Source organism: Acipenser ruthenus, chromosome 39 (assembly GCF_902713425.1).
Source record: "Acipenser ruthenus chromosome 39, fAciRut3.2 maternal haplotype, whole genome shotgun sequence".
NCBI lineage: Eukaryota > Metazoa > Chordata > Actinopteri > Acipenseriformes > Acipenseridae > Acipenser > Acipenser ruthenus.
This window is the reverse complement of record NC_081227.1, coordinates 2634297-2660395: the sequence shown is the minus strand read 5'-3', so window position 1 is coordinate 2660395 and position 26099 is coordinate 2634297. Positions and strand designations below refer to the sequence as shown.

Genomic DNA, 26099 nt, shown 5'->3' with positions numbered 1-26099 from the left:
TCCATCAGTCCCTGCTCAGTTTACCTGTAGCATTGATCCAGCAGTCCCTGCTCAGTTTACCTGTATCGTTGATCCATCAGTCCCTGCTCAGCTTACCTGTAGCGTTGATCCATCAGTCCCTGCTCAGTTTACCTGAAGCGTTGATCCATCAGTCCCTGCTCAGTTTACCTGTAGCGTTGATCCATCAGTCCCTGCTCAGTTTACCTGTATCGTTGATCCATCAGTCCCCGCTCAGTTTACATAATTTTCTTTGGGTATCCGATTACAGGTTTCCAGTTTTTGATAATTTGCTAATCCAAACTGAATGCGACTCAGGGCGTGTGTGTTTCATCAGTGTCCTCAAATCAGACAGCAAAGATGAAGGGAACCCTGCGCCTCAAGCACTGTGGGACCCGGCCGAGAAAAGGCTGAATTACCAAGGAGATACAGGAGTCCAGACAAGCAGCGGTCTTACAGTAAAAAAATCTTTATTAACATTTTAGAAAACAATCAGATTTTGTCTCACGCCCCAGTTTCTTAAATACGCTTTTCTGCTCTTCCAACAACAACAACAAAAAAAATAAGAAAACAGACGAACGAAATTGAACCACTCTCCAACAGAGAAAAGAAAATAACAAAACTGCAGTCTTTATTGGTTTTACTCAGAACGCTGTTCAGAATTTCACAGGGTAGACCAACAGGAGATAGGGAATATGCTCAGCGCCCTGCGTTTGAAAAGTAGCAACAGACCGGTCAGTCATTCGCGATACATTTGAATCTGGTTGAAATGAGAACACGCACAGGCCACAACAGCAGTTTCCAAATGTCGCTACTGGATTTCAATAGGATGATTATCAGGGACAAAAACACCACACAAGACAACCCCCCCACGTCCCCCATCTGATATAGGGCAACTATACACTTCCACTCTGCATAAAACTCTCGTACCACCCAAAACCAGTTCTTCTGGGAGGGGAGGGGCAAAAGGACTGAACAAAAACCTAGCCTAAAAAAAAAAAGGCAATTTCAATTTTTCAACATGTGATCGTTTTACATTGTATAACTCTGCTAGACGCTTTCATCTGGACGTTGCTAATAGCTGGCTTTGAGAATCAGTCAGGATTGAAGCTAGACTCCCCAACACAGGATTTCTCCGATCGCATACAGAGCTACAGCTGAACAGACGACACGCCATCCTGAAATGGCTCAAACAGCATGCAACGGGTCTCATTTCAAGCTCTCAGCCTGTGATCCAGAGACATGAAAAATGTAAGGCAACACCCCTGAACACTCCTTCAGTGCTAGAGAGGAATGTTACTCTGCACGGGCTCCGACTCTAAATGAGCGCTGCTGGGTAGAAGCGAGGCAGGCTTCTGTTACCTTGCAGTTTAAAACACACCAGCCAGACTTCAATCTCAATGTTTAGTTATTTGGTTATTAATGTGGATAGCTCTGGGTGTAAAAATAATACTGTTCCACGGTAAGGGGTAATGGAAACCTTTAAAAGGAATTCAAGTATTTATTAAAAAAAAAACACACACAATAACTTGTACAGTTAGTGAAATCGGGACAGTTATCCTAGACAGACTGAAATCAGCTCTTTGAAACAAAGTTGTTTTTCAGTCCCGGTCTCTCTGTGCTTCAAAACACTCTTTAAAAGGAGCAACAACCACAGTTATAAAACACAAAACAAAGTCTGTTTTTGTGTTGCTGGTGATCTCGCTGATTCAGGTGAAGCCATTTTTCATGTCAGTGCGCTGCACTAAGACTCACTTCCTGTGTTACAAACAATAGGGTCCTACCTTGCTGCATGTGTTGTCTGTCTATAGGGGGATACAGATAGAACTCAAAGCCCTGTGGGAGGATACAGCGTGTCAAAGTCTAAAATATGAACAGCAAAATAATGGACTTGAGCGAACTGTTATGTGCTTTTTTAAAAAAAAACCCTTGGTGAGGTCTGTACTTCTTTAAGATTACAACAGGAAAGGAAAGACATTGCACTGAACTAAACCCAACGTGTGCTGGGGCTGTGCAGGTGTGGTAGGCAGTAGGACAGTCACTTATAGCAGTGGGGAGGAACGAGAGAAAAATCTATTCCCTAAACATGAAATGTACACCTCTTTCCAAACTGATCCACGGACACGTTCCATTTTAAATTAAAGAAAAAAAAAAAAAACACAAAACCGCAACATTACAAAAAAAGTAATGCCAATAAATACATTGAATTTTTCTCTTTGACGAGCTCCAGGTGTTATAATTCATCTTCTAGGTGGCTTTCCGGTTTGCTGCTGCTTTCTGTTGATGCTGCAAAAAGAATCAAATGAAAATGATAAATACAAAAGGACACAACACACACTACGAACGGGACGCATTTACAGAGATGCTGACTGCGTAAAATAAAAAAACAAACAAAACAGAAACACAACAGCAAGTTTCTAATGTGTAATGAACACTCTGATCACGTTTATACTCCCCCTGCTTTTGACCAGTCTTAGTAAAATGAATTTCAATATCGTGACGCTAGCAGGTCTCGGTGGCAGTGGTGCTTTTTAGCTTAAGAAATGGATGTCACATTTGTTTAGTACAATCAATAGTCAATAATCTGAGATGCTAAACACGGAGATCTGGATAACTGTTCCAACCCTACCTGGAGTGGGCGTCGCTTCCAGTTCTAAAGGTTCCGTTGGCTCTGGTTGGCTGCTGGTGTCTTTCCCATCAGCCTCTGCGGTGGGCGGTTCGTCAGCTGGTTTCACAGGCTCAGGAGCCTCTGTTCCTGGGTAAAAGGAATGTATTGGTGTTGGTATTACTATTGGGATTGTTTGGATACACAATGATCCCAAACGGGTAACGCAAAAATAAATCCCTGAGTGAGTAACAAGTGAGAGACAAAACCTCTTCTAGTCTTTATATGGAAGACGCAAATACATGACCTCATACGAGCCGGATGCCACCACCCCTCCATATATAAGCAATGGAAAAAAATATTTATGATGTGTCCAAAACAAACCCCCGCACCCCGACCCCACAGAGAATGCTAGAGAGAAATATCAGGGATTTATTTAGGGAGATCGCTCCTTAAAGTCAAACAAAGCTGCAGCGGCTCACCTTCAGTTTTCGTTTCCTCCTCTCCTGTGGGCTGGATGACTTTCTCCTGGTCTTGGGCAGTGCCGTTCCTCTCTGGCTCCGTCTTGGTGGAGTTGTCCTTAGGTTTGGCTTTGGGTTTGGGCTTGGCGAACTTGGCCTTGTTGAGTAGGTACTTCACCTCCCGGTCCAGCAGCCCCAGCTTGGCCTCGATGTCCTTGGACAGCAGCACGGGCCTCTCCGTGGCGGGGCGCTTCTCCTGCTCTGCCACCGTGGCGTTCTTCCACGTCTGGAACGGGAGAGAGGCAGCGTCAGCATCGCCGTGGAGAATCTCAAAACAACCATCCACAACTCTACACCCACCCAAACCACCAATCACAACGCACACAGTCAAGTGGACCCGTGACGCCAACTACCAGATGGGTTTAAGTGAACGTTAATCAAAGTAGTGGTCTTCATTACTTTGTGTAATCCAAATTATGGGTTCAATTTTGAGATCTGATCCTGCCTAGGATGCCTGACTGACAGGACACCCTGTAGTTTAACTGCTCCTTGCTGAAACATGTGTCTCAGTCAAAAAGCCAAACAGCCTGGCTTCATAGGAACTCACCGTGGTCTCGTTGATGACTTTCTCCAGCGTGTTCAACTCCACCTCAGTGAAGATCTGCTCATCCTCTGCAATCTGCCTGGCACTCCTGCAGAGAGGAAACGCACACACAAGGTGCGTCAGTAACAGACAGATCCCTGACCAGGGCTACAAACACGTCATCAGCATGTACAAAAACAGTGTGTCAAAACCTCAGTCATGCATCTGCAGGACAGGATCTCTTAACCCATGCAAAGTTTGAAAAGAATCACAGCAAGTCCTGCAGATCTGCAATAGGTTACTGCAGGTCTGACGACTCCTATTGCATAGCAGTTTCACCCATTCCAGGTTTTACTACGAGCTTGATTAGCTCCAGTGCATAGTAAAATCAGGAATGGATCAAACTGCTATGCAATGGGAGTTTTATTTCTACCCCTACATTGTAATCCCCCCCTGTGGCTCAGCAGGACAGACAGAGAGGGGCAGTGAACCCAGAAGAGGCTGCTCACTTGAGGAAGAAGGCAGTGTGGTTCAGCATGCTGTCGAGGGCGGCCAGGCGGTCAGGCCACTTCCTGCGCTCCTCCACCCTGAAGAACAGGGCCTTGCACAGCTTCCTGAGCTCCGACAGCTTCTCCTTCAGCTCCTGAGCAAAAAACAGCAGGACACAGGACCTCAGCAAGATACAGAACAGCAAGGGTGTAGCAACCAAACTGGAGCAACTTTCATTTACTTTGCTGTTGAATTAATCTTTCAGCAAATCTTCTTACAGTCCATTCCAAACCAGCACCTTGTTCCAAGCAGGTCCTTCAACTTCATAGAAGACCCAGGTTCAATTGAACAGCCAGACACATGGTAAGAACAAGGCTGTGGACTGCTCACTCATTCTAAGGGCATGGTTAGAAGATCGTGGACTGGACTGACGAGCGAGAGAGCACCAGATTAGTGACGTTGCCAGGCCCTGTGCTAGCTGCTCCGGGTCAGACCCCCCACGGTGCTGACCTTAGTGTCAGCTGAGTACCCGTCCTCATCCAGCCAGCCGGACGCCTCGCTCAGCTTCCCTGAGATCTGCTCCTTCTCCTCCCCCGTCAGCACAGCCTGGAACTCTTCCTGCTCCAGCTTGTCCTGCGCACAGGGACACACGAGACAAAGGGACAAGTTATTCCAGCTTCAAGGGGTTACATTTTTAAAATAGGAAAGGTTTGCAGCATCTTCACTTTGCAGATAGAGTGAATGGATTCTGGAGCTGGGTGGACACCAGCAGGATTACTAGAGAGTGGATGGATTGAAATCTCTCCCAGTCCTGTACCTGTGTCTCGAAGATGAACGCCTCCAGAGTGTTGAGGATCTTTTCTCGCTCGTGTTTCGCCAAGTCTCGATCCGTCAGGTCCTGGAGCCTGAAGAGGATTACAGAGTCAGAAATGACATCACCCTTTTCATTTCACAAGCAAGCATTTACTACCCCTCCTCCCCAGACAGTATAAACACAAAAAAGTGCTTTACAAGACCCTGCTCTGTCTCTAGTAGACCCTTCATATAAAAAGCACAGTCATGATTTTAGATTTTAACCTGTAACGACTCCTATTGCATAGCAGCATCACCAATTCCAGGTTTTGCTACAAGCTTGATTAGCCACAGTGTATAGGTAACACTCAGGTGTGTCAGAGTAAATCCAGGAATGGATCAAACTGCTATGCAATGGGAGTTGTATTTTGATTTCCCGTGCTGTGTGTTCTCACTTCGTTTTGGAGCTGTCTATCTGCTCAGCGGTGAGGTGAAGGACATCGTTGATCTGCAGCACCACTCCGATCTCCTCCGAGATCTTGGATTTCTTCTTTGGTTTGGGCTGCTTCTCTTCCTCTTTCTCCTCCTTCTTCCCTCCTTCTCCCTGTCCCTCAGCTTCCCCCTCTTCCTTCTTCTCTTCCTCCTTCCCGGCACTCTCGCCTTCCTTCTTATCCTACAAAATAAATAATGAAACCAACCCAGCAGAATTAAATGAAAAGGTAACTAGTTAGGGATCAGCCTCAAAACAATCAACAATGCATCTGCAAGGGGTTGTAAAGAGGCAGTTAGAAACAATGTTAGTTTTAAATAACAGAGGACAGCGTGCTTCAGAAGATAAGGCATTTCTACAAAACAGAATTCAAGACATGCAGCCTTAAACTAATAATGCATCATTGTAATAAACATTCCTTGATGGCAATCTTCCAATAGCATAATTAACATGTTTATAGATTTTTAGATAATAATAACTGTGCTGGACTAAGTGTCTGGTTCAGAGCTAATATAAAACTTCCCTGTGTTCGTTACCTGTGCACCATACCACTAAAGCAGCATACTGGGTGGTGTTACACTGGAAAGGGAGCCAATGAAAGTGTACGACTGTAAAAGCCCTCTCCCCTCCTCCTCACCTGTGACTCTGTGTTCTCTTCAGACTTCTCTCCCTCTCCCTTCGTCTCGGCCTTCGTCTCAGCCTGGGCCTCTCCTTCAGGTTTATCCCCAGTCTCCTGCTTCTCCTCCGGGGCAGCGTCACCTTCTTTCTGGGCCGGCTCCTCTTCCTCCTTCCCACCCTCTGCCTGGCTCTCCTCTTCGTCCTGGAGAAGGTGAATGATTATTTATTGTTGCATTGATGAGGGGTGGACCAGGGGGATTATATTCTTCACCTCATTAAAAAGGTCTAAAATGTGCTCCTGTTGTCAGTTGAACTTAGAAATGTTGAAAACACTGAAAGACTTCGAGACAAAACATTTGACATTGAATTGATTTGATTCCTTTCATGTTTTATAGGTCATGGGTGCAGTTAGACTTTCTCTTTTAATTTGTAAAAATAAATAAATAAATAGAATTTATGGATAACCGCAAAGTACATAATAACAATAACAAAAAAACAAAAACATTGCTTTCATATTTCTGAAATTGCATTATATTTCTGGTTGCACTTCTGTTCGATCTAGAAAGCAGTAAAACAATATAAAAAAATAAATAAACGAGATAATCAAAGCGCTCACCTGAACTGGTTCGGTTCCATTTTCCTTCGGCTCCGAGCTGCCACCCCCAAACAGACTGGAAATGGTGTTGCCCAGTTCTGAAGAGGACAAGAGCAAAACCCATCCTGATCAGGGGAGGTGCAGGAAACACAAACACTCCTCCGTCTTCAAACCATCACATACCAACAGGACTTTACACGAGGGCAGTACAGTAAATCACAATCAAGGACTTTCACAAGCTGAAGAGCAACCAAGAGCACACTGAGACTGACTGGAAGGAGAGACACTGGCTGACTGGAAGGAGAGACTCGCTGCAGCTGCATGGAAACTCACTTGTCAAAGTGGACTCTTCGTCTTTCTCCTCCACTATGGTCTCAAACACAGACTCCACCTGGACAGAAGGCAAAGAAACACCTTTAGCTCACAAAAGGGGTCCGACAGAGGCTCTAGAGATCTGCTGGTACAGGTAAAGGAAGGGACCCAAGAAGGATGTTATTAAACAGGGACACTCACTCTGTCCAGGGACAGGAGGCCGCTCTCGTCCATGTTGAAGTGTGCTTTGATCCCCTTGGACTCTGTGTCCGCGTGCTTCTTGAAGCTGCTCCCCACTCCGCTCAGCTGCACTGTGGTCAGGTTGAGGGGTCCGAAGATCCTGGGGAGGAGAGGACAACCAGATCAGAACCAGCACCGCTGCACTGTGAAGCTCCAGGGAGGCTCAGTCTGTACAGAACCAGCACCGCTGCCCTGTGAAGCTCCAGGGAGGCTCAGTCTGTACAGAACCAGCACCGCTGCCCTGTGAAGCTCCAGGGAGGCTCAGTCTGTACAGAACCAGCACCGCTGTACTGTGAAGCTCCAGGGAGGCTCAGTCTGTACAGAACCAGCACCGCTGCACTGTGAAGCTCCAGGGAGGCTCAGTCTGTACAGAACCAGCACCGCTGCCCTGTGAAGCTCCAGGGAGGCTCAGTCTGTACAGAACCAGCACAGCTGCACTGTGAAGCTCCAGGGAGGCTCAGTCTGTACAGAACCAGCACAGCTGCACTGTGAAGCTCCAGGGAGGCTCAGTCTACAGGGTGCCTTTGTACAGCAAAAGGTTTTGCATCACCCTATAGAATGAATTAATTTTGCTTCATATAAAGTCAAATGAAACCTGCTGAATATTTATTTGAAATCAGAGCAGGGTCACAGTGCCCAGGATCATGCAGATTGGAACCGTGTGAAGCGCTGGCAGCGTTACGTACCGGAGGTCTTCCTCGCTGAGGAAGCTCACGTCCCCGTAGTTGATGTTGAACTGGAAGTCGTCGGTGTAGCGGTTGAAGGTGATGACCTTGCGCTGCGGGTACGGAGACATCCTCTGGAACAGGACGCGCTTGTTGTGTTTGATACTCTTCACACCCTCCTCATCCTCCTCCGTATCGCGGGTGAACTCCACCTGAGAGAGACACCGTCACACAGGAGGGCTTCAGCTCAACCCACAGCAGCTCAAACGTCTCCTGACACACGAGATTTCTCAGATCGGATTGTGTATTCATTAAACTTTTTGGTTACGCTTTGAGGAATGTCATACTATAAAATGTTTTTTTTTAAAAAGCCTGCAATAGCAATGCATGAGTTTGCATGTTGAAAATCTCAATTCTTTAAAAAAACAAAAGCAGTGAATGTCACCTCCATGGCTCTGGAGTTTAATATCTATCTTCAGAGACAGGGAATCGATACTCCTGGTGTGGACGGGGGTTCCCTCACCTGTATGGGGTAGATGGGGAAGGGGCTCACCTGTATGGGGTAGATGGGGAAGGGGCTCACCTGTATGGGGTAGATGGCAGCGTCTCTGACCAGGAAAGGCTTCACTTTGAAGGCTTTGCTGAGCGCGGCTGCCTGGTACACGGCTCCCATGGCAGCAGCCTCGTCAGCATTGATATTCTTACTCAGCTCCTCCCTGCAAACACACACACACACGGGGTTAATCAATTCATCTCAGCACGGAGGTGGACAGGAATCCTGCCATCCTTCACACAGAAATGCACTAGAGACACACATGCACAGCTAGATGAATGACCTTTGAGATCAATTCAATAGACACCACACTCTGCCAGCACTGTCTAGCCCTAGTCTTGCACTAGCTGACCCAACATTAGTGCCAATTCTCAGACCCTCCCTTAGAGGGGACTCACTTGCCCACTGCCTTCAGCAGGAGCTCCTGCACTTTGGGAACTCTCGTGGCACCGCCAACCAGGATCACACTCTCAATCTCGTCCTGCAGAGAAATTCAAATAAAACACACACACATCCATCATTCATTGACTGAGACAAGGTAGGCTTTCTTGCAATGCCTGCTGAAAATGTTTCTGTATTTCAGGATATGAACATTGAAAAATAAAATGTGTGGATTTATCACAGAACATGTTATAGTATGCGAGAACAGCCCAATGACATCATGAATAAAGTCAAACAGGTGTACTGGAGGAGGGCATCAAGCAGAACATCCTCTTCCCCGTGATCAGATCAGGCTGTTCCTGCCCACCCCAGTGCATACCCCTCCCTCACTACATCCCATCCGGCAGAGAGAATAAAGGCATCAGGTGAATGGAGAGCTGCATGCAGCAGGACTCACCATGGTCATCTCTGCAGAGGAGAGAGCCTGCTGCACTGGTCCAGGGACTCTCTGCAACAGGTCAGCACACAGCTCCTCCAGCTCAGCCCGAGTCACCCGCGACTTGAAGTCAATGTCATCCAGGAGCCCCTCCACCTGCACAGGGACACCCAGCATTAGCACAGGACTGGGGGATGGGACAAGTGCACGTACACACACAGAGAGACAAGCACGCATATGCACGCACACAGAGAGGCAGGCACAAACACACCCAGCGTTCGCACAGGACTGGGGTGTGGGAGATGCAGTACCTGAGCCATGTGGTCCACGTTCGCGCTCAGCACGGTTTTGAGGCGGTTGGCCTCCTTCAGCAGCTTGGCCATGGCGCGCACGTTCTCCCGCACGTCCTTCTTGCTCTTCTTCTGCTCGTTGAAGAGCTTGGCCAGGTGGTCCCGCAGACGCAGCTCCATCTCGAAGCCCCCCAGCGTGCGGTCGAACCTAACAAAGAAACCCATTGCACACAAGGGGAGCCGTCAACGCTCTTTCTGTTGCGAGATGCAGAGATTTTCATCATCCAGGACTGCAGGTCCTCCTGTGCTGTGGGGTCTCTTTCACACTGCAATGGTCTGATCAGACCAGGTGGCAGTGATAAGGTGTGTGAAATCAGGGATGAAGACCAGAGGCACTCAAACCACAGCTCTATAACCATGGTGGCAATTCCAACTCCCATTGAACCCTACCCTGTATAACCATGCCATACACAACCCCATTAAAACCAGTTTGAGATCCCCTGCTGTGGACAGATCTGAACACACAGAGCGGACAGTGTTTGCACCTGCATGAAACTAGAAAGAAAACATCAGCTCCTTTCTGCAAGCGGTTGCTTCACCACTAAGACCGTTGTGTTCCTCTCTGAATACTTCCCCCTGGAGTCTCAGCCTCTTGCAGGCTGCGGTACTGCGGTCACCTACCCGACTCCTCTGATCTGCAGCTGGGGTTGGGTCCCTGCGTCCTTTGTCTTCACGCTCTGGTACGTCACGATGGTGGCCACGGTGCTTTCAGAGCCCATGTCATAAAACATCACATTCTGAGGAGGACGACACAATGATTTACACATACAGAGCTGGGATATTTACACACATGCTGTAGCGTATCTAGCAGTCATCCTGAAGAGGTTTGGTACTAGCTTCGACTAAGCCATGCACTACAACTAAATCCATCACTACAACACTGTGTCACTAATGTTAAGTGTCAAAGAATAGGGCCTCTCCATGTATGGTGAAAACTCCCATTATAAAATAAGTGTGACTTATCTAGAACTCCCACTGTGGCTTCAGTTGTAATCTGCATCACATCCAGCATCTCTATGAATCTGAATGCGGTGCTACCAAGGTTACTGAAACAGACCCCAGGGTGTTTCTAGCTCTGGAGGAGATTCTATCAAACCCACCTGAGCCGTGCTGTTGATGTCTTTCCTCCTGAAGACCCCGTAGTTCAGGGCGACGGCCGTGTTGTCATTGATGAGCTGAAGGACCTTCAGGTCTGCCATCTGAGCTGCCTGTAGGACTGCCCTGCGCTCTGCCTGATTGAAAAAGGCTGGGACGGTGATCACTACGTCTTTGATGGGCTGCTCTGTGGGAGGGATAATAAAAAAGGTAAAACAAAACTCTGATAAAATCAGAAACAGTCACTACTGAACACCATCAGTGATCACCAGAAAACCATTACTTCAGCGGTTTGTTGCAAGTATGAGAAATGTAAAGGTAATGGAATGTGTGAAACACTACATGGTATGGCAGCACAACTGCACCACACACATTACAAAGCATTCAACAGCATTTAAAGGATGCGTGAATCCAACCTGCAAATTCCTGCGCAAGGCTCCTGGAGTAATTGAGGACCATTCCCAGAATCTCTTCAGGAGAGTACCGAAGCTCACTGGAAACAAACACGATTCAGTCATTGGGCTTGTTGGCTTCCGTTTAATTTCCTAATTAAACTTTAAACACATTTAAACTTTAACATAATCAGAAGTCGTCCTCCGTCACTTTTTTTATAAATTGCATGTAACACTAAATCTGTATTCAATTAAATAAAAAGACAGAAGAAATGGTTTACACCGGCACTATGTAAACACTACGGCGAACACGGATACTTGGTCTGCATGTTTGACAGCGGCTTGATGTTTAAATCCATGCAACTCACTCCGAGACTCTGTAGAGCACGGTGCCTCTGACCTCGTCCTTTTCCAGCTGGTGCTCGGGGAAGCGTTTCTGGTACAGCGCCACCTGGGGGTTGTCAAGCGTCTTGCCAAGGATGCCCTGGAGATAGCGGAACACAAGCTTGGGGTTCTTCGCTGACTAGAGAGAGAGAGAGAGAGAGAGAGACTATTTAATTTCATCAAAGACGACACTAGCTGAAACAGTTGTTTCTTTTGGTTTTAGCTTAGAATGATTAAAAAACACTTTAGTGATAGTGCTCACCTACAGTTTTCATTTTATTTTACATCGAGAAACTTTTAAGAAAACATTATCTCTCCTAACGCTGTATCCACCCCCCCCCGCCCCAATGCAGCTCAATCCCTTACCACTCCCAACGCTCCGTCCTCAAATAGCCGTTCATTCTCTTTCAGACAAACAGCCACTGGAGTTTTCCTTCTGGACTCTCTGAAAGAGGAAAGATGTTTATTATTGAACAGCCTGGAAACTGCTGGCCCTGACTAACCGATGAACGACTGATCATTCCTGATACTTCAGCAGGGTCTGTACTGCGATGCAAGGTCCATATGCATCGGGACACATGAGCAAAAGCACTTCTGCGCAGCTGTGTGTGGTCCAGCAAATGGCTCTTGACTGATAATTAAATGCATTTAATTGAGACTCCCATTGCACAGCAGGTTGATCCACTCCTGATTTAACGATGAGCTTGATAAGACACACCTGAGCTTGTTAGCTATGCACGGTGGCTAATCAGGCTTGTAATAAACCCTGGGAGGAGTGAAACTGCTATGCATTAGGAGTGTTCATTCCATTTCTGGATGGTATGAATACATGCAGCCACTATCTCATTACATGCAAAGCATCATTTTTTTGAAATGGCACTCGTTATACTGGTAATGTTTTACAGGACACGTCTACAGCACTGATTTTTGGTACACAAGCTTACAAAGCCTTTTTAAATACATAAAAACGAATTTAACATGGGGGTCATGTGACTAACAGGGATGTCTCACTGTGAAGCAGATGGCTTCCTATACTCAAGGTCAATATTTACATAGCCTAATCCCTGAAAGACAAACACGCACGCTGCAGTGCGCATGTGTGACACAAACGGAGGCACTTACCTGTTCAGAACGATCTCCATCGGCACTCCTGGTTTCACAATTGCTATTTTCATCCACTCGCTGCCCAGATCCACTGACATCACAGCTATAGAATCTGAACACAGCAAACCAACATTGGAACCAGCAGCAGATAACCCTGGCTTTTAATAGCAGGTAAAACACTTTAAAGTCAAGTTACAGAAAGACCAGCCTAGGATAACTAATCCAATAGTTAGTGTCTCACACAATAAAATAAATAACATTAGATAAAGTTGGATATGGTTAGTCTACTGGTCTGCTATACTACTGGTGCGCTCTGCAATGTGGAGTGGAGTTCTCTTTCCTATACTACTAGAGCGCTCTGCAGTGTGGAGTGGAGTTCTCTTTCCTATACTACTAGAGCGCTCTGCAGTGTGGAGTGGAGTTCTCTTTCCTATACTGCTAGAGCGCTCTGCAGTGTGGAGTGGAGTTCTCTTTCCTATACTACTGGTGCACTCTGCAGTGTGGAGTGGAGTTCTCTTTCCTATACTACTAGAGCGCTCTGCAGTATGGCGTATACAGGTGTGCACAGTTAAAGACCAGTGCTTATGAATGAATGGACACAGCGTTTGCTTCCAACCCTGCAGACACACGCTCAGGGTCTGCGTTGACAGCAGCAGATGCAGTACCTGTATGTGAAGGCAGGCATGCTGCTAGAAAGCAGAAGAGAGCCCACAGTGTCATCCTCCTGCCCATCGGACCAGCCTACAAAGACACAAGTGACATTGTGAGCCATGACACAGGAACACACACAATACCAGTAACAGGGTCAGTGGGAGATATTGCATTTTAATTACGGTACAAAAAATGTGTGATTATGTTCAGGCTTGTATTACCCAAAAAACATACATTACCTATATTGGTGCTGTTATTTGCTCATTCTTTACAGAGCAGCCCCCATTCATTTAAATGTATTCCTCCGACACAGAGCTCTGCAGTGCAGGCCCATCTATTTAATAAATGTGACACTTGTGTTATAAAAATAGGCTCCATGTTACAATAAGACAATGGGCTGGATCGATGTTGAGCCGTCCTTGGGAATATTCTGCAGTAGTAAAGTTTAGCAGCTGGTTCTGCCACCCTAACCTATATATCAAAATGATGCGCCGCTCACTGACAGAATAAGAACCTCACTCTACACGGTGGAATCAGAGTGCTACAGAGAAATCCAGCAAGACACTAATCCTGACGCCCACCCCTCCCAAAACAGATATAAAAGCAGGGATGGAAATAAGACTCCTATTGCATAGCAGTTTCACCCATTCCAGGTTTTAATACCAGCTTGATTGGCCACACTAGACAGGTAACAAGCTCAGGTGTGTCTTACTAAACCAGGAACGGATCAAGCCGCTATGCAATGGGAGTCTGATTTCCACCCCTGTAAAAGGTAACACAGTACATTGCTAGGACCAATTTAGAAATGCACTGTGCACACAGGTCTGAATGCAATATGCATCAAACGCCATGTGTTGCAAGGTGGGTTGCACACAGGAGAGAATGTGTTATGTTGCGATCACAGCTCCTTCACTAACGTTCTCTAGAAGCACAGTCACGGCTTTCATGGGTGCATTCAAATGAAAACGCTGCGTCATTGAAGCTGACGAGTTAATCCATTGGAAAATCTATGCGTGGTGCTGTGCGCCGGGTAAGACGTTCTGGTTTGGTAGCGATCCAGACTCATTCCTTTTTGGGGTACATATGAAACTGCGTATGAATGCAAAACGTTCTGACAACAGAGAAGACACGTGGAACACACCTACACTGATAAATATTATATTGTATCATTGGCTATGTATCCTACCTAGGAATATTAGATTGATTTTATGTGTGTATGTATTAAATTACATTTGAAATCTGATTTATCAACGAATGACCCCCACCAAAAATAATACGTAGACGCAACATCCTGTTCAAATCGGATGCCCCGGTGGAGTTCAACAATATAACGCAGAGAAACACAAGTCGAAATTCAAACTGTGTGTTATAAATAAGAACTCAAACACATAATGAAGAATGCACACAGTAGCAGCTGGCTTGATCGCTGATGATCTCTCTTGGATAAGGAACTACACCGCGTTTGTTTTCAGTTGATCTTGAACGCAGCGGTTCGGTTATTCGTTCACGGATGTCGATAACCGGTGTTCCGCCTACCCGTCGTACGCACAGACACGAATCCAGGCACCAGAACGTTCTCGCCAGTTCTTATCGCCTTCACTGTAACACGGGCTCGTTTTACCCTGACGTGGATTTAACATGCGACACACATTTACGCATTTAATTCAATTAAACAATTACAACTAACAAAAAAAAAAAAAAAAAACAGCGAGGCCTAGAACACAGATCAAATCAATAAAAACGTGTGCACATCACCATAAGTTATACTAACTCAAAATCGCAAGTGCAATATCTTAACATTTCCATTTTTAATACAGATTTTATAAAAAATACAAAATCACAGTTGCATATATTTGCTTTGGTAACAAAACAAACATTTAATTTATTTCACTGTCCCAGTTATGTCTGAATTGATCCATGTAGATCATGTGCGTGCTGTCAAATGATATGCTGTGTATTTTCAAATCTAGCACAATGCAGTAAAATGGAGATTACATATGGACTTACCTTTTAATATATTAAACTTGGGATTCTCAAAGACCGTGCCTATGCACGATGTAATAATGAGTGTAGCTACCCTTACCAGCACCCCGTCTCTCCTACACCATCATACCCTGTTACTATACAAGTATTCGAGGTAAGAGCTTTACCCCTTTGCATTCGCCGGCTAGTTGAGCTACACGCAGGCTCCAGGACGCGGCGCGATCTCATTGGACCGACTGACACCCGGTGTTCTACGACTCCGTCACCACCGCGACCCGGAGACCCGCCTACTTCTTTTTTAGAGTCCATCCAATCTGCGCTTTCTGATTGGTCCACGTTCCCAGCTACACCGTGGAAGCGGAGGTTCGGCACGACCCGATTGGCCCACGTTAAAAAGAAGAAGGCGGGATTGGATGTTGTTGTTCTCCCAGCAGCTGCTAGCAGGTGTTGAGGGTGTGCGTGGTAGCTGGGTGGGCTGGGTTCACTAGTCACTGTCGTGTGTGGCTCAGTGTGCGAATTTGCAATAATATGACGGAACATGCAAAGCAGGGGATCAGAATCTAGTGCAGAAAGAAATCGAAAAACTTGAAAACTTTCTACTTCAAAACATGATTACAACCAGCATCCTCTTATTCAATTCGCATCACCTCTTTCTGTCTGTATTTGTGATCTTATCGGAGGGTCTGGACGGGTTACGCTTTCAACGCTGTGTAACTGTTAGAAAGATTCCCATAATACAATTAAATAACACATGGCATTACACCATACTTGAAGTGAGCGACAGCCCTTGCACCTCGCCCCGAGTCTTACAATGTGTCTGTGTTATTTATAATTCCTTGTGTTGTGTGTGTGTGTTCTTGAAATGGTGTGCGATCCTTACCTCAGCGATCTCACACAAACCCAGCACAAAATACATGCAAATCAGTTTTTGGTATCCAGTTACATGGCTTCACTACATTTTGAATATGTCTCTCAGTCCCTGCCTGATCACGTTCCATTGTAATTAACACCAAATAATTCATGATCTTAAATCTTGAATCCGCAATTAACAGTGAACTGCACCTAACTTACAAATACCTGTTTTTAACCAGCATTATAGTATTTTATAGCATCGTTTTGTTCAACAGCAAGACCAAAGATATTCTAGTTACAGTGAGGCTCCTACGTCACATAGCCGCCGTGTCCCGTCTCACGTGACCCACGGCTGTGCTTGTCACATGACCGCTGGGCCGCACAAGAGAAGATGGCTGCGTTTCTGCAGTGGAGACGGTTCGTGTTCTTCGATAAGGAGACGGTGAAGGATCCCGGTGATGCCGGGAAAGGCTTTACCCTCCCTGCTGGGATATCGGCATGCGACTCCGGTCGGGGGCACATCGTACTGGGAGATATCCTTTCAATACGTACTTAAAATAAAACATACTAAATACCTGTTGTGTGCGGGCCCTGGTTTTCAGTTGCTTGTTTCTGAGATGTGACATATTTCATTTGTTATTGTTTTTAAATACAGAATGGGTATACAAACGTTACATCTGAATTAAAGGTGAACGTTTGAAAAATAAAGTCAAAGAATTTACTGTCATAACTAAAATGAAACGTGTTTTACCGGTAGCTGCAGTAGTTCCTCTTAATAATTCTGAGAGAGAGAACATTTGAAAGTAATTCTTGCCGTCTGGCTGCGGGAAGGCGATGCATACTGTAGCCAGTTGTACACTAAATCTATTTTTAGATATATTTTTAAAACTGTGTTGATTAATTTATAAAATACAACAGAAAATCCAACGTAAACAATACTTAGGGTGTTATTTACAAAACATAGTCACCGATGTATGTTGAGCAATAGCTGTTGAACTAAAGAAACACTTTGTACAAATTCACTTAAACATCAATTTTCAGTTAACTGAGTAAAACAAATATAAAGAAAGGCAGATCTGCACTTAAGAAAAACGATCAAGATATTGAGTACATTTATTCAAAATACTTTAACAAGAAAGTAACCCTTATATTATACAAAGACTTTATCCGTAAAAAGATGTTTACCAAAGTAAAAGCATGGTAAAGCTAAGTAAAGCAAGCCGTGGTAAGCTATGCTAAATGCATAGTGTAACTCTGAGGAAATCACGGGAAACCTGCAGCGTTGCCATGGTCATCTTTAATAAGGGGCGCTCCTTGCTTAATGCAAATCCTTAACCCTGTTGCTCACATATGGAGGGTCAGATTTGGTTCCTGACGCGCTCCATGCAGCCCACCCCCTTCCAGGCTTATAAGCTGCGTGTCACCCACCTGTTCCAGCTCAAGCAGCACAGCATACTGGTGTCAGTGGGGCAGGACGAACAGGGCATCAACCCTCTGGTGAGCTGTGGGAGGATTAGGGGCTTCCAGGGAGAAGACTACAGCACCTATTGAAGAGTGGAGGAGAGAGATAGCATACTTAACCCTGTAGCCCAATTGATTGATTTAAATGTGTTAAATTGCTTTCTGCAACACCCTTAAACACAAGAAACGCTTATAGAGAAAACTAAGGGGACTTTTAACTGATGTGTTTTGTGCACCTGGCCACTGGGCCAGTGTGTCCCATCCCTGTAGTGAGATACAAGGCTTGATGTTTTTCCAGGTGAAGGTGTGGAATCTAGACAAACGGGACAGCGGGAATCCTCTCTGCACCCGGATCTTCTCAGCCATTCCCGGGAACAAGCCCACGGAGGTGTCCTGCCTGAGCGTGCACGAGAACCTCAACTTCATGGCCATTGGTTCGTTCCTGCAGCCTTGCTTTATCACAACGCGTTGTTTCCTCATGAAAAGAGAATGAGAGTCCTTGTGTGTTGATTGTGCCTGTCTGTCTGCGTCACGCCCGACATTGTAAACACGATAACTGCCTTGTCAGATTGCATTCGCCTTTAATCCGATAAACTTTCAATTTTATCCAAACCTTTTCACATACTGAAATAACCTTTTGTGTAGGATTGAAGGCCGGGTCTATTAGTAATGCAGTTCTGAGCTGTTTTGATTCCCCACTCTGTTGCCTCCAGGTTTTACCGATGGCAGTGTGGTGCTGACTAAAGGAGACATCACCAGAGACCGGCACAGCAAAACACTGACACTGCACGAGGGCACCTGCCCAATCACGGGGCTCGCTTTCCGACAGTCTGGCAAAATCACAAACCTGTTCATAGCCACCCTGGAGAAAGTGCTGGTAATGCTTCAATCACTCCCACCCCCCCCCCATCCCCGACTCTCTCAACCCCCCCTCCCCACTCCCCACTCTCCATCTGCTTCTCCCTCTCCCTCCCTGCTACTAGAAGACAAATAAAGACAGCGCTGTGCTTCCCCCTCCCCTCTCTCTGCAGTGCTACACTCTCTCCCTGAAGGAGTACCCTCGCGTGGAGCTGGACACTCACGGCTGTGCCCTGCGCTGCACAGCCCTGACCGACCCCTCTCAGGACTCCCAGTTCATCGTGGCCGGGGACGAGTGCGTCTACCTGTACCAGCCCGACGAGCGCGGACCCTGCTTTGGGTTCGAGGGGCAGAAACTGCTGGTGCACTGGTACCGCGGCTACCTGCTGCTGCTCACCCGCGACTGCAAGACACCCAACAAGTAAGCGAGCCGCGCGGGAGCAATAACACAATAATAAAGAAAACATCTGGGAGCAGAGTGTGCACTGTAGCAAATTACCCATGTCATAGATTTACTGTGGAGTGGGCAGTCTCCCGGCAAATTGCCCATAGTGGAAAATACAGGCCTTTAAATTAAATTTCCTCTTAAGTTTTTCCCTTAAGGGTGTTGCAGGAAGCAGTTTAACATATAAAAGTTAATGCCCTAAATAAGGCAAAATGTGTCCTTCATTGAAATACTTAAACCCGATATTTAAGGTGTTTTTTTTGCAACAGGCTGCTGCTGTTTCTTCAAATTTCCACTTAGACCTGACTTCTGAGATATTGAATGCTAGTGCATATATGATAGTTAATTTAATAAACAGGATCAGCTTTTCAAATCTAGCGTTTACGCAGCTGTAATCCCAGTCAATCATTTCAGGTTTGTTCAGGGTTACTTTTTGTCGGTACAGATGCAGAGAGTGCTAGTCGCCTGGTCTTGTTAGTAACTGGATCTCCTCTGTGTGTGTGTGTGTGTGTCTCTGTGTCTGTGTGTGGGTCTGGGCGTGTCTCTGTGTCTCTGGGTGTCTGGGTGTGTTTTCAGGTCTGAGTTTGGCAGCAGGGAGGCCTCTCCCTCTGAGAAGCAGCTCCTCACTGTCTACGACCTGGACAACAAGTTCATCGCCTACAGCGCGGCCTTCGATGACGTCATCGACGTGCTGGCGGAGTGGGGCTCGCTGTACATCCTGACGCGGGACCGCAGGCTGTGCGTACTGCAGGAGAAGGACACGCAGACCAAGCTGGAGGTGAGAGGGAGAGAGAGAGGGAGAGAGAGAGCTTATTGCTTCAGCTTGTTGTTTGCTGTGCTTATTAATTCTTAAGGGGTTATTTGATGACCTGATATATCAGATCTTAATAGAGTTATGTAACGCTTCTATCGTGAATGTGCATCATACAAGAGCACCATCAGATGTATTGTGATACATATCGTATTGCAACCTGCATGTCGCGATGCGTATCATATCATGACATTAGTGTATCAATACACCCCTACTATCTATTCCAGGAAAACTTGAATGTGTGTGTCAGCGTTGCACAGGCTTATCAGCGACTACGTTATGTGATTATTTATTTGTTTGGAGGAGGCAAAACATAAATTGCATGCAGACTGTAACTAGAATTACGACTATCAGTACAACCACATGTCACTGTTAACTGTTCTAGATGCTTTTTAAGAAGAACCTGTTTGTGATGGCCATTAACCTGGCAAAGAACCAGCACCTGGACAGTGACGGCCTGTCTGAGATCTTCCGGCAGTATGGAGACCACCTGTATGTGAAGGGGGACCATGATGGAGCCATACAGCAGTACATCCGGTAAGATGCCAAGAGGAGAGAGGGGGAGCTCTTTGATTTATTGTAATCCCATGATGATACATGAAGATATCTTGCATGTGTCTCTTTCTTCATCCTTCTCCGTGCAGCACCATCGGGAAGCTGGAGCCCTCCTATGTGATCCGGAAGTTCCTGGACGCGCAGCGGATCCACAACCTCACTGCGTACCTGCAGGCTCTGCACAGGCAGTCCCTGGCCAACGCCGACCACACCACCCTGCTGCTGAACTGCTACACCAAGCTGAAGGACAGCTCCAAGCTGGAGGAGTTCATCATGGTGAGGACGAGGGGACCGGGCTGCGAGACAGGGTTATGGGAATGCTGTGGTCATCCTAGACCCCAAGTACAAAAATAAATATCATGTAGGTGTTTAAACATGTAACCCAAGGGTTTCCAACGTTAGCCCTTCCAGTCCTGGTCTTCTGGACCCTGAACCTGTCTAATACTGAAGTTACGGATCTTTGTGATTTTTTTCGTTGTAACCAGCCTGTGCTTTGTGCACTTCTTTCAGCTGCAGGTTTGAGTTTTTACTGTTGATTGTCTTGTTCTCGCCCCTCCAGACGAGTGAGAGCGAGGTGCACTTTGACGTGGAGATTGCCATCAAGGTGCTGCGGCAGGCGGGGTATTACAGCCACGCCGTCTTCCTGGCAGAGAAACACACCCACCACGAGTGGTACCTGAAGATCCAGCTGGAAGACCTCAAGGTGAGTCACTGCCACGGGGGACACACACCCGGACAGGAGGAGAGGAGCAAAGACACAGCACTGTTTGATCGGTTTGTTTAGCCAGTCCTCTACAGTTTAGTATTCACACGGTGCTGCGCTGCCTTAAGCTTAAGTGCAGTTTATGATCCTCATAGAAAAAGTTTTCAAAGCGGACACTGTGTCAGTGTGGTGGTCAGAACGGTTTTCCAGTGAGCCTGCAATTCCCCCACAGAACTACCAGGAGGCGCTGCGCTACATCGGGAGGCTGCCCTTCGAGCAGGCGGAGAGCAACATGAAGCGCTACGGCAAGACGCTGATGCACCACGTGCCAGAGGAGACCACGCGGCTGCTCAAGGGACTCTGCACGGACTACAGACCCAGCAGAGAGACCCCAGCAGACAGGGAGAGCCTGGGCCACACCCTGGGGAACAAGGTACTTCAGAGGAGAGGAGAGTGGGTGTGTCTGTGTGTCTGTGTAGGCACATCAGAACTATGGTGTGAAAACCTGTGCGTGTGTGTGTGCGTGCGTGCGTGTGGGTGTGCGTCTCTCTCTCTTGCATCTCAGTTCGTGACCTCCCTCTCTCCCTCCCCCCCCCCCCCCCGCGCAGGCGAACTCGGAGGAGTTCATCGCGATCTTTGTGAACAATCCCCGTGAGCTGCGTGCGTTCCTGGAGCACATGATGGACGTGGAGGCTCAGTCTCCCCAGGGCGTGTACGACACCCTGCTGGAGCTGAGGCTGCAGGACTGGGCCCACGAGCAGGACACACAGGTACACTAAAAACCCAGCAAAGTGTCAGAGCATGGTAAAGCGTAGAGCGCTGTGAAAACCAGAGAGGTAAGGTAAAGCATATTAATAAACGTGGCAAGCCATGGTACATGCATACTATAACTGGGAAAAGCATGAGGAGAACTTCACAATTACCGTTGGAAACCTTTATAAGGTCCAGAGATATGGACTCGGAGAGGAGCAAGCAGAGATCTGTGTTCACTACATACACAAGGATTGGGAAACAAAGGGATACATGCAGAATCTCAACTGCACCACTGTGAGGATAAAATGTTCCACCTGTGATGTTCTTTATTAGCAGTTAAGGCAGTGGATAGATGTTAATAAATACAGTGGTTGAAAACATTTGCCTACCAGATTTAAAAGGGCACCACTACCACAAGTGACTGAAATTACACCGAGCTGCTGTTGTTATGTAATAGTGTACCGATAGCTGTCCTTATCTCTGTCTGGTGGCTGTATCACATCCCGTATCGTCTGCCTTTGTTACAGGAGAAGAATTCTCTACAGGAGGCTGTCTTGTCCCTGCTCAAGAGTGAGAACTACAGCACAGTGTTTGACAAGGCGCTGGTGCTCTGCCAGATGCACAACTTCAAAGAAGGGGTCCTGTACCTGTATGAGCAAGGCCAGCTGTAAGTACCCTGCACTGTGGGCTCAGGTCTGCAGCTGGGTTGCCCTGCGCTTCACTCTGCAGTCCAGGAGGGGGCAGTATGAGAACTCTGGAAGTACTTTGTTTCTCGACACTATTTTGAGTGTAAAAACTTAATGGCCCTATTCTGAAGCAGGAGGAGAGGTTGCCTTCTGAGAGCTTTAAAACAATTATAATTGTCATACTAGCAAGAAACAACTTAGATGCACGAAGGAGCAGTTTGATTGTTGTTGAGAGTAATTCCTTAATAGTGTCGTAACGGTACTGTTTCATTCCTCTCTTAGAATTCCCTTTGCACTTGCTCCAGCACAGGACCTATGTATTATTATTATTATTATTAGTAGTAGTAGTATTATAGATGCTGCTGTTCCCCTGCCTGTGTCTCAGGTACCAGCAGATCATGCACTACCACATGCAGAATGAGGAGTACGGTAAGGTGGTGGAGGCGTGCCAGCGCTACGGGGAGAAGGAGGCCTGTCTGTGGGAGCAGGCGCTGGGGTACTTTGCCCGCAAAGAGGAGGACTGCAAGGAGTACATCACCGCCGTGCTGCAGCACATCGACCGCAACAACCTCATGCCCCCCCTGCTGGGTAAGAGAGACAGCTTTTACAGGGAAACGGGACTCCCATTGCATAGCAGTCTGAGCCAATACACACCACAGCTGCTTACCCATTCATACACATGCACAAGACTGCAAGCTCAAGCAGTGCCCACATATATAAATTCAGTCATTTATTATCCAGTCGTCCATTATATATATGATGCTATGTGCATACTACACATGTCTTGCTTTACAGTATACAGCATTGTTTTAATAGCAATAGTAATACTATTAGTAATAGTAAATAGTAATAATAGCAGTGAATAATAAAGTCATAATAGAAGTAATAGCTATAGTAATAGTAGTAGTAATAATGGACGGCCTCTTTTGCTCTCAGTGGTGCAGACGCTGGCTCACAACTCGACGGCCACTCTGTCTGTGATCAAGGACTACCTGATCAACAAGCTGCAGCAGGAGAGCGAGCAGATCTCGGAGGACGAGCGCAAGATCCGGGAATACCGCGTGGAGACGACCCAGCTCCGGCAGGAGATCGAGGAGCTGCGCAGCAGGTCAGAAGCTACGCTTCGTGTATTACACGCTTTAAACACAAGTTTTAAATACATGCTGCATACATCGCTGGACTGGTAATACAGGAGGACAGTAATTAAAGAGCTGCTTCGGGCACATTGCACCCGGCAGGGATTCACGTTATTTAATGGATGCTTTCCTGTCCTGACCGCTCTGTTTTCTGCCTCAGTGCCAAGATCTTCCAGAAGACCAAGTGCAGCATGTGTAACAGCCCCCTGGAGCTGCCGTCCGTGCACTTCCTGTGCAGCCACTCGTTCCACCAGCACTGCTTCGAGAGCTACGCCGAGAGCGAGGCCGAGTGCCCCACCTGCGCCCCCGACAACCGCAAAGTGATGGACATGCTGCGGGCGCAGGACCAGAAACGAGACCTGCACGAGCACTTCCACCGACAGGTACTGCCACAGGGGGTCCCTTATCACTTACCCAGAGTAAAAGCACAGCACAGTGACAGCAGGGTAAAGCACAGGCAAGCGTTGTAAAGAACAGCGACGCATGGCGAACAAGGATATAAGTGCATCAAAACGTCATGTTGTTTGCCACTAGCCTGATATTGCTATACTTTGCATTGGCCCCAAGGCTCAGCTGTATTCTGTGCTGTGTAATTGTTTAATCACACTTTGGTTTCTGTTTTCTCTTTCTTGTCTTTGATTCTGCAGCTCAAGTGTTCGAATGACGGGTTCTCGGTGGTGGCTGACTATTTCGGCCGGGGGGTCTTTAACAAGCTGACCCTGATCACGGACCCCCCAGGGGGGAAGGCGGGGGCTGCGAGTCTGGACTCCGACCTGCAGAGAGACCTGCTTATCCACACCAAGAGGACCGTGTGAGAGAGTCTGGGGGGAGAACTCCTGGGGAAGACACCGAAAGAGAACTGCTGAAAAAAAAATAACCTGCTTAACTCCTGGGGGGAGACAACACCCTGTAAAGAACGTGTTAGGGGTCTGCAAGCAGACAGACCTATTGAGGACTGGATCTGGAAGAAAACTACTTTTAAATAGATTTGTATCCTCCTTCGAGGAGGGGCTAGCTTGCAATACAGCCAGATCTATTCTCTCTCCTGCATCAGCACAGTGTCCCCTGACAGTGAGCATGCATGTAAATGAGGCAGCTGTGTGTATCTTCTGTACAGGGACATAGTGTGTATGACATAACACAACAAGCACTGCTGTCCTGAGCTGTATTAAAATGCATTAGGTGTCTGAATTCAAATCACAGTGCAGGGAAGCACCGTGGTTCTCTTAAATCTTGCAAGGAATTTCTTCCAGGGTGCATTTTGTCTCATTCTCCATAACAATTTTCAAGCTATTTAAAAAAATGTGCAATGTAAATATAAAAAGCAAAAAATAAATACAAACTGCTACATTATCATCAAAGGACTAAGATAAAGAATTGGAATCTAATAAAGTCTTGGTATCATATGTCATATATCTGAAACAGTGTGTTAGGAGTGAAGTCTCTACTGTGTAGTAACAGGTTTGAGCCCGGGTTCAAAAACAAAATTCAAAATCAGTAAAGTATTTGTTACTACAGCTAAGGCCAAAAGTGTTTGCATCACCTAGATTGTTAAGATTGAGACATAATTAAAAAAATAAAACTACACTACAATATTTAGATATTTTATTTAACATCATGTAATCAAAGAAACTACAAAATGGTATCGCAAAAATCTACCAGAAGCCATAACAGTAGTACAGGATTTCATGTTAGATTTTGAAATGTGACATTTTTCAATTGGTCTGTTTCGTTAAGTATATGGAAAACTACAAGCGGTTTGTAATGCAATATGTTAATGTCATTCAGCAGGTTTCATTTGACTTTATGAAGCAAAATGAGTTTGTTCTTTAGGGTGATGTAACACTTTTGGCCAGAGCTGTAGAGTGTGTTTCATGGGCAGAGCCACGGAAATGAACCCATCTGCTCAGGAAGGTCTTCTGACGTTCAGAGAAGGAATCTTAATTACACTCGTGTCACGATTCGGAAAGCAAAGCCCTGGTTTATATAAATTTTTTAACCACTCTGTACAATTTTAATAATATATTGATTTGAAATGAATGTTTGAAAAAGAAAGAGTTGAATAGAAATGCTCTAACACAACCAGATTGTGTTGTTGCTTTTTAATGCTATTACTTTTCTTGAGGTATGTGTACATATATGTATAAATATTTAGATTTTTTTTTAATAGCTGTTTAGATGGATTTGGTACTCATTAAACTCTTTCAGAATACAGTACTTGTAAATAATCCAACAGTGGTCCGGCACTAATGAATTTCAAACTTTATAAACTTCATTTAATCAGTGAAAACAGACTTTTAAAACATAGCTGGATTTGTAATGTGGACCTCTGTCCCTTAGCAAACTGGGCTTAGACCCCATCACTTTGACACCACCTCAGAAAACAGAGGTACACTGGTGGGACACACCGCGTGAAAGGCTTAGTGTATCATTATATTTATTACTTCATTTGAAAATCTGCATGCCACAATTAAAATGCATCTTAAAATATTTGTTTTTGCACCTATGGTATGTCTACTGAGCCAAACTTTTTTTTTTTTTGGTAGTATGACGTGTGTGTGCAAAATATTTCAGGGATGGAATCAAGACTCCTATTGCACAGCAGTTTCACCCATTCCAGGTTTTACTCTGAGCTTGATTAGCCAGAGTATAGGTAACTCAGG

General features: G+C 46.1%; 2 protein-coding genes across 3 annotated transcripts; one reads left to right on the top strand and one right to left on the bottom strand.

Annotated features, from left to right (window-relative positions):
• Positions 1-450: 450 nt before the first annotated feature.
• LOC117966543 (hypoxia up-regulated protein 1-like) lies at positions 451-15440 on the bottom strand. 2 transcript variants are annotated; one of them, XM_059009557.1, is made up of 25 exons: positions 15344-15440; positions 13208-13283; positions 12561-12654; positions 11805-11883; positions 11423-11577; positions 11079-11155; positions 10668-10849; positions 10189-10304; positions 9529-9715; positions 9239-9373; positions 8799-8881; positions 8431-8563; positions 7869-8059; positions 7144-7282; positions 6964-7021; positions 6652-6728; positions 6055-6237; positions 5383-5600; positions 4953-5040; positions 4646-4768; positions 4156-4289; positions 3671-3755; positions 3085-3349; positions 2627-2752; positions 451-2283 (listed from the first exon to the last, which is right to left on the bottom strand). In XM_059009557.1, exons 2-25 carry the CDS (start codon positions 13272-13274, stop codon positions 2231-2233), a joined length of 3048 nt encoding a protein of 1015 aa, XP_058865540.1. In that variant the 5' UTR covers positions 13275-13283; positions 15344-15440; the 3' UTR covers positions 451-2230. The 2 variants fall into 2 exon arrangements, with proteins under 2 accessions (XP_058865540.1, XP_058865539.1); XM_059009556.1 differs by lacking the exon at positions 15344-15440 and adding an exon at positions 15201-15335.
• Positions 15441-16365: 925 nt separating this feature from the next.
• On the top strand, positions 16366-25948 carry LOC117397257 (vacuolar protein sorting-associated protein 11 homolog). Its single transcript, XM_059009577.1, has 16 exons — positions 16366-16565; positions 17381-17525; positions 17788-17923; positions 18203-18366; positions 18521-18768; positions 19369-19570; positions 19989-20140; positions 20248-20434; positions 20718-20861; positions 21094-21294; positions 21470-21631; positions 22142-22281; positions 22686-22888; positions 23237-23408; positions 23597-23819; positions 24084-25948. Exons 1-16 carry the CDS (start codon positions 16420-16422, stop codon positions 24249-24251), a joined length of 2793 nt encoding a protein of 930 aa, XP_058865560.1. The 5' UTR covers positions 16366-16419; the 3' UTR covers positions 24252-25948.
• The last annotated feature ends 151 nt before the right edge of the window (positions 25949-26099 follow it).

Coding starts and splice junctions, on each gene's coding strand:
- LOC117397257 (XM_059009577.1), top strand. CDS start 16,420: ATGGCTGCGTTTCTGCAGTGGAGACGGTTCGTGTTCTTCGATAAGGAG. Junction 21,632..22,141: donor CCCACGAGCAGGACACACAG/GTACACTAAAAA, acceptor CCTTTGTTACAG/GAGAAGAATTCTCTACAGGA. Junction 22,889..23,236: donor CCTCATGCCCCCCCTGCTGG/GTAAGAGAGACA, acceptor TTTTGCTCTCAG/TGGTGCAGACGCTGGCTCAC.
- LOC117966543 (XM_059009557.1), bottom strand. CDS start 13,274: ATGGGCAGGAGGATGACACTGTGGGCTCTCTTCTGCTTTCTAGCAGCA. Junction 4,290..4,645: donor GGTACTCAGCTGACACTAAG/GTCAGCACCGTG, acceptor TTTTTTGCTCAG/GAGCTGAAGGAGAAGCTGTC. Junction 2,284..2,626: donor GGAAGCGACGCCCACTCCAG/GTAGGGTTGGAA, acceptor TTCTTTTTGCAG/CATCAACAGAAAGCAGCAGC.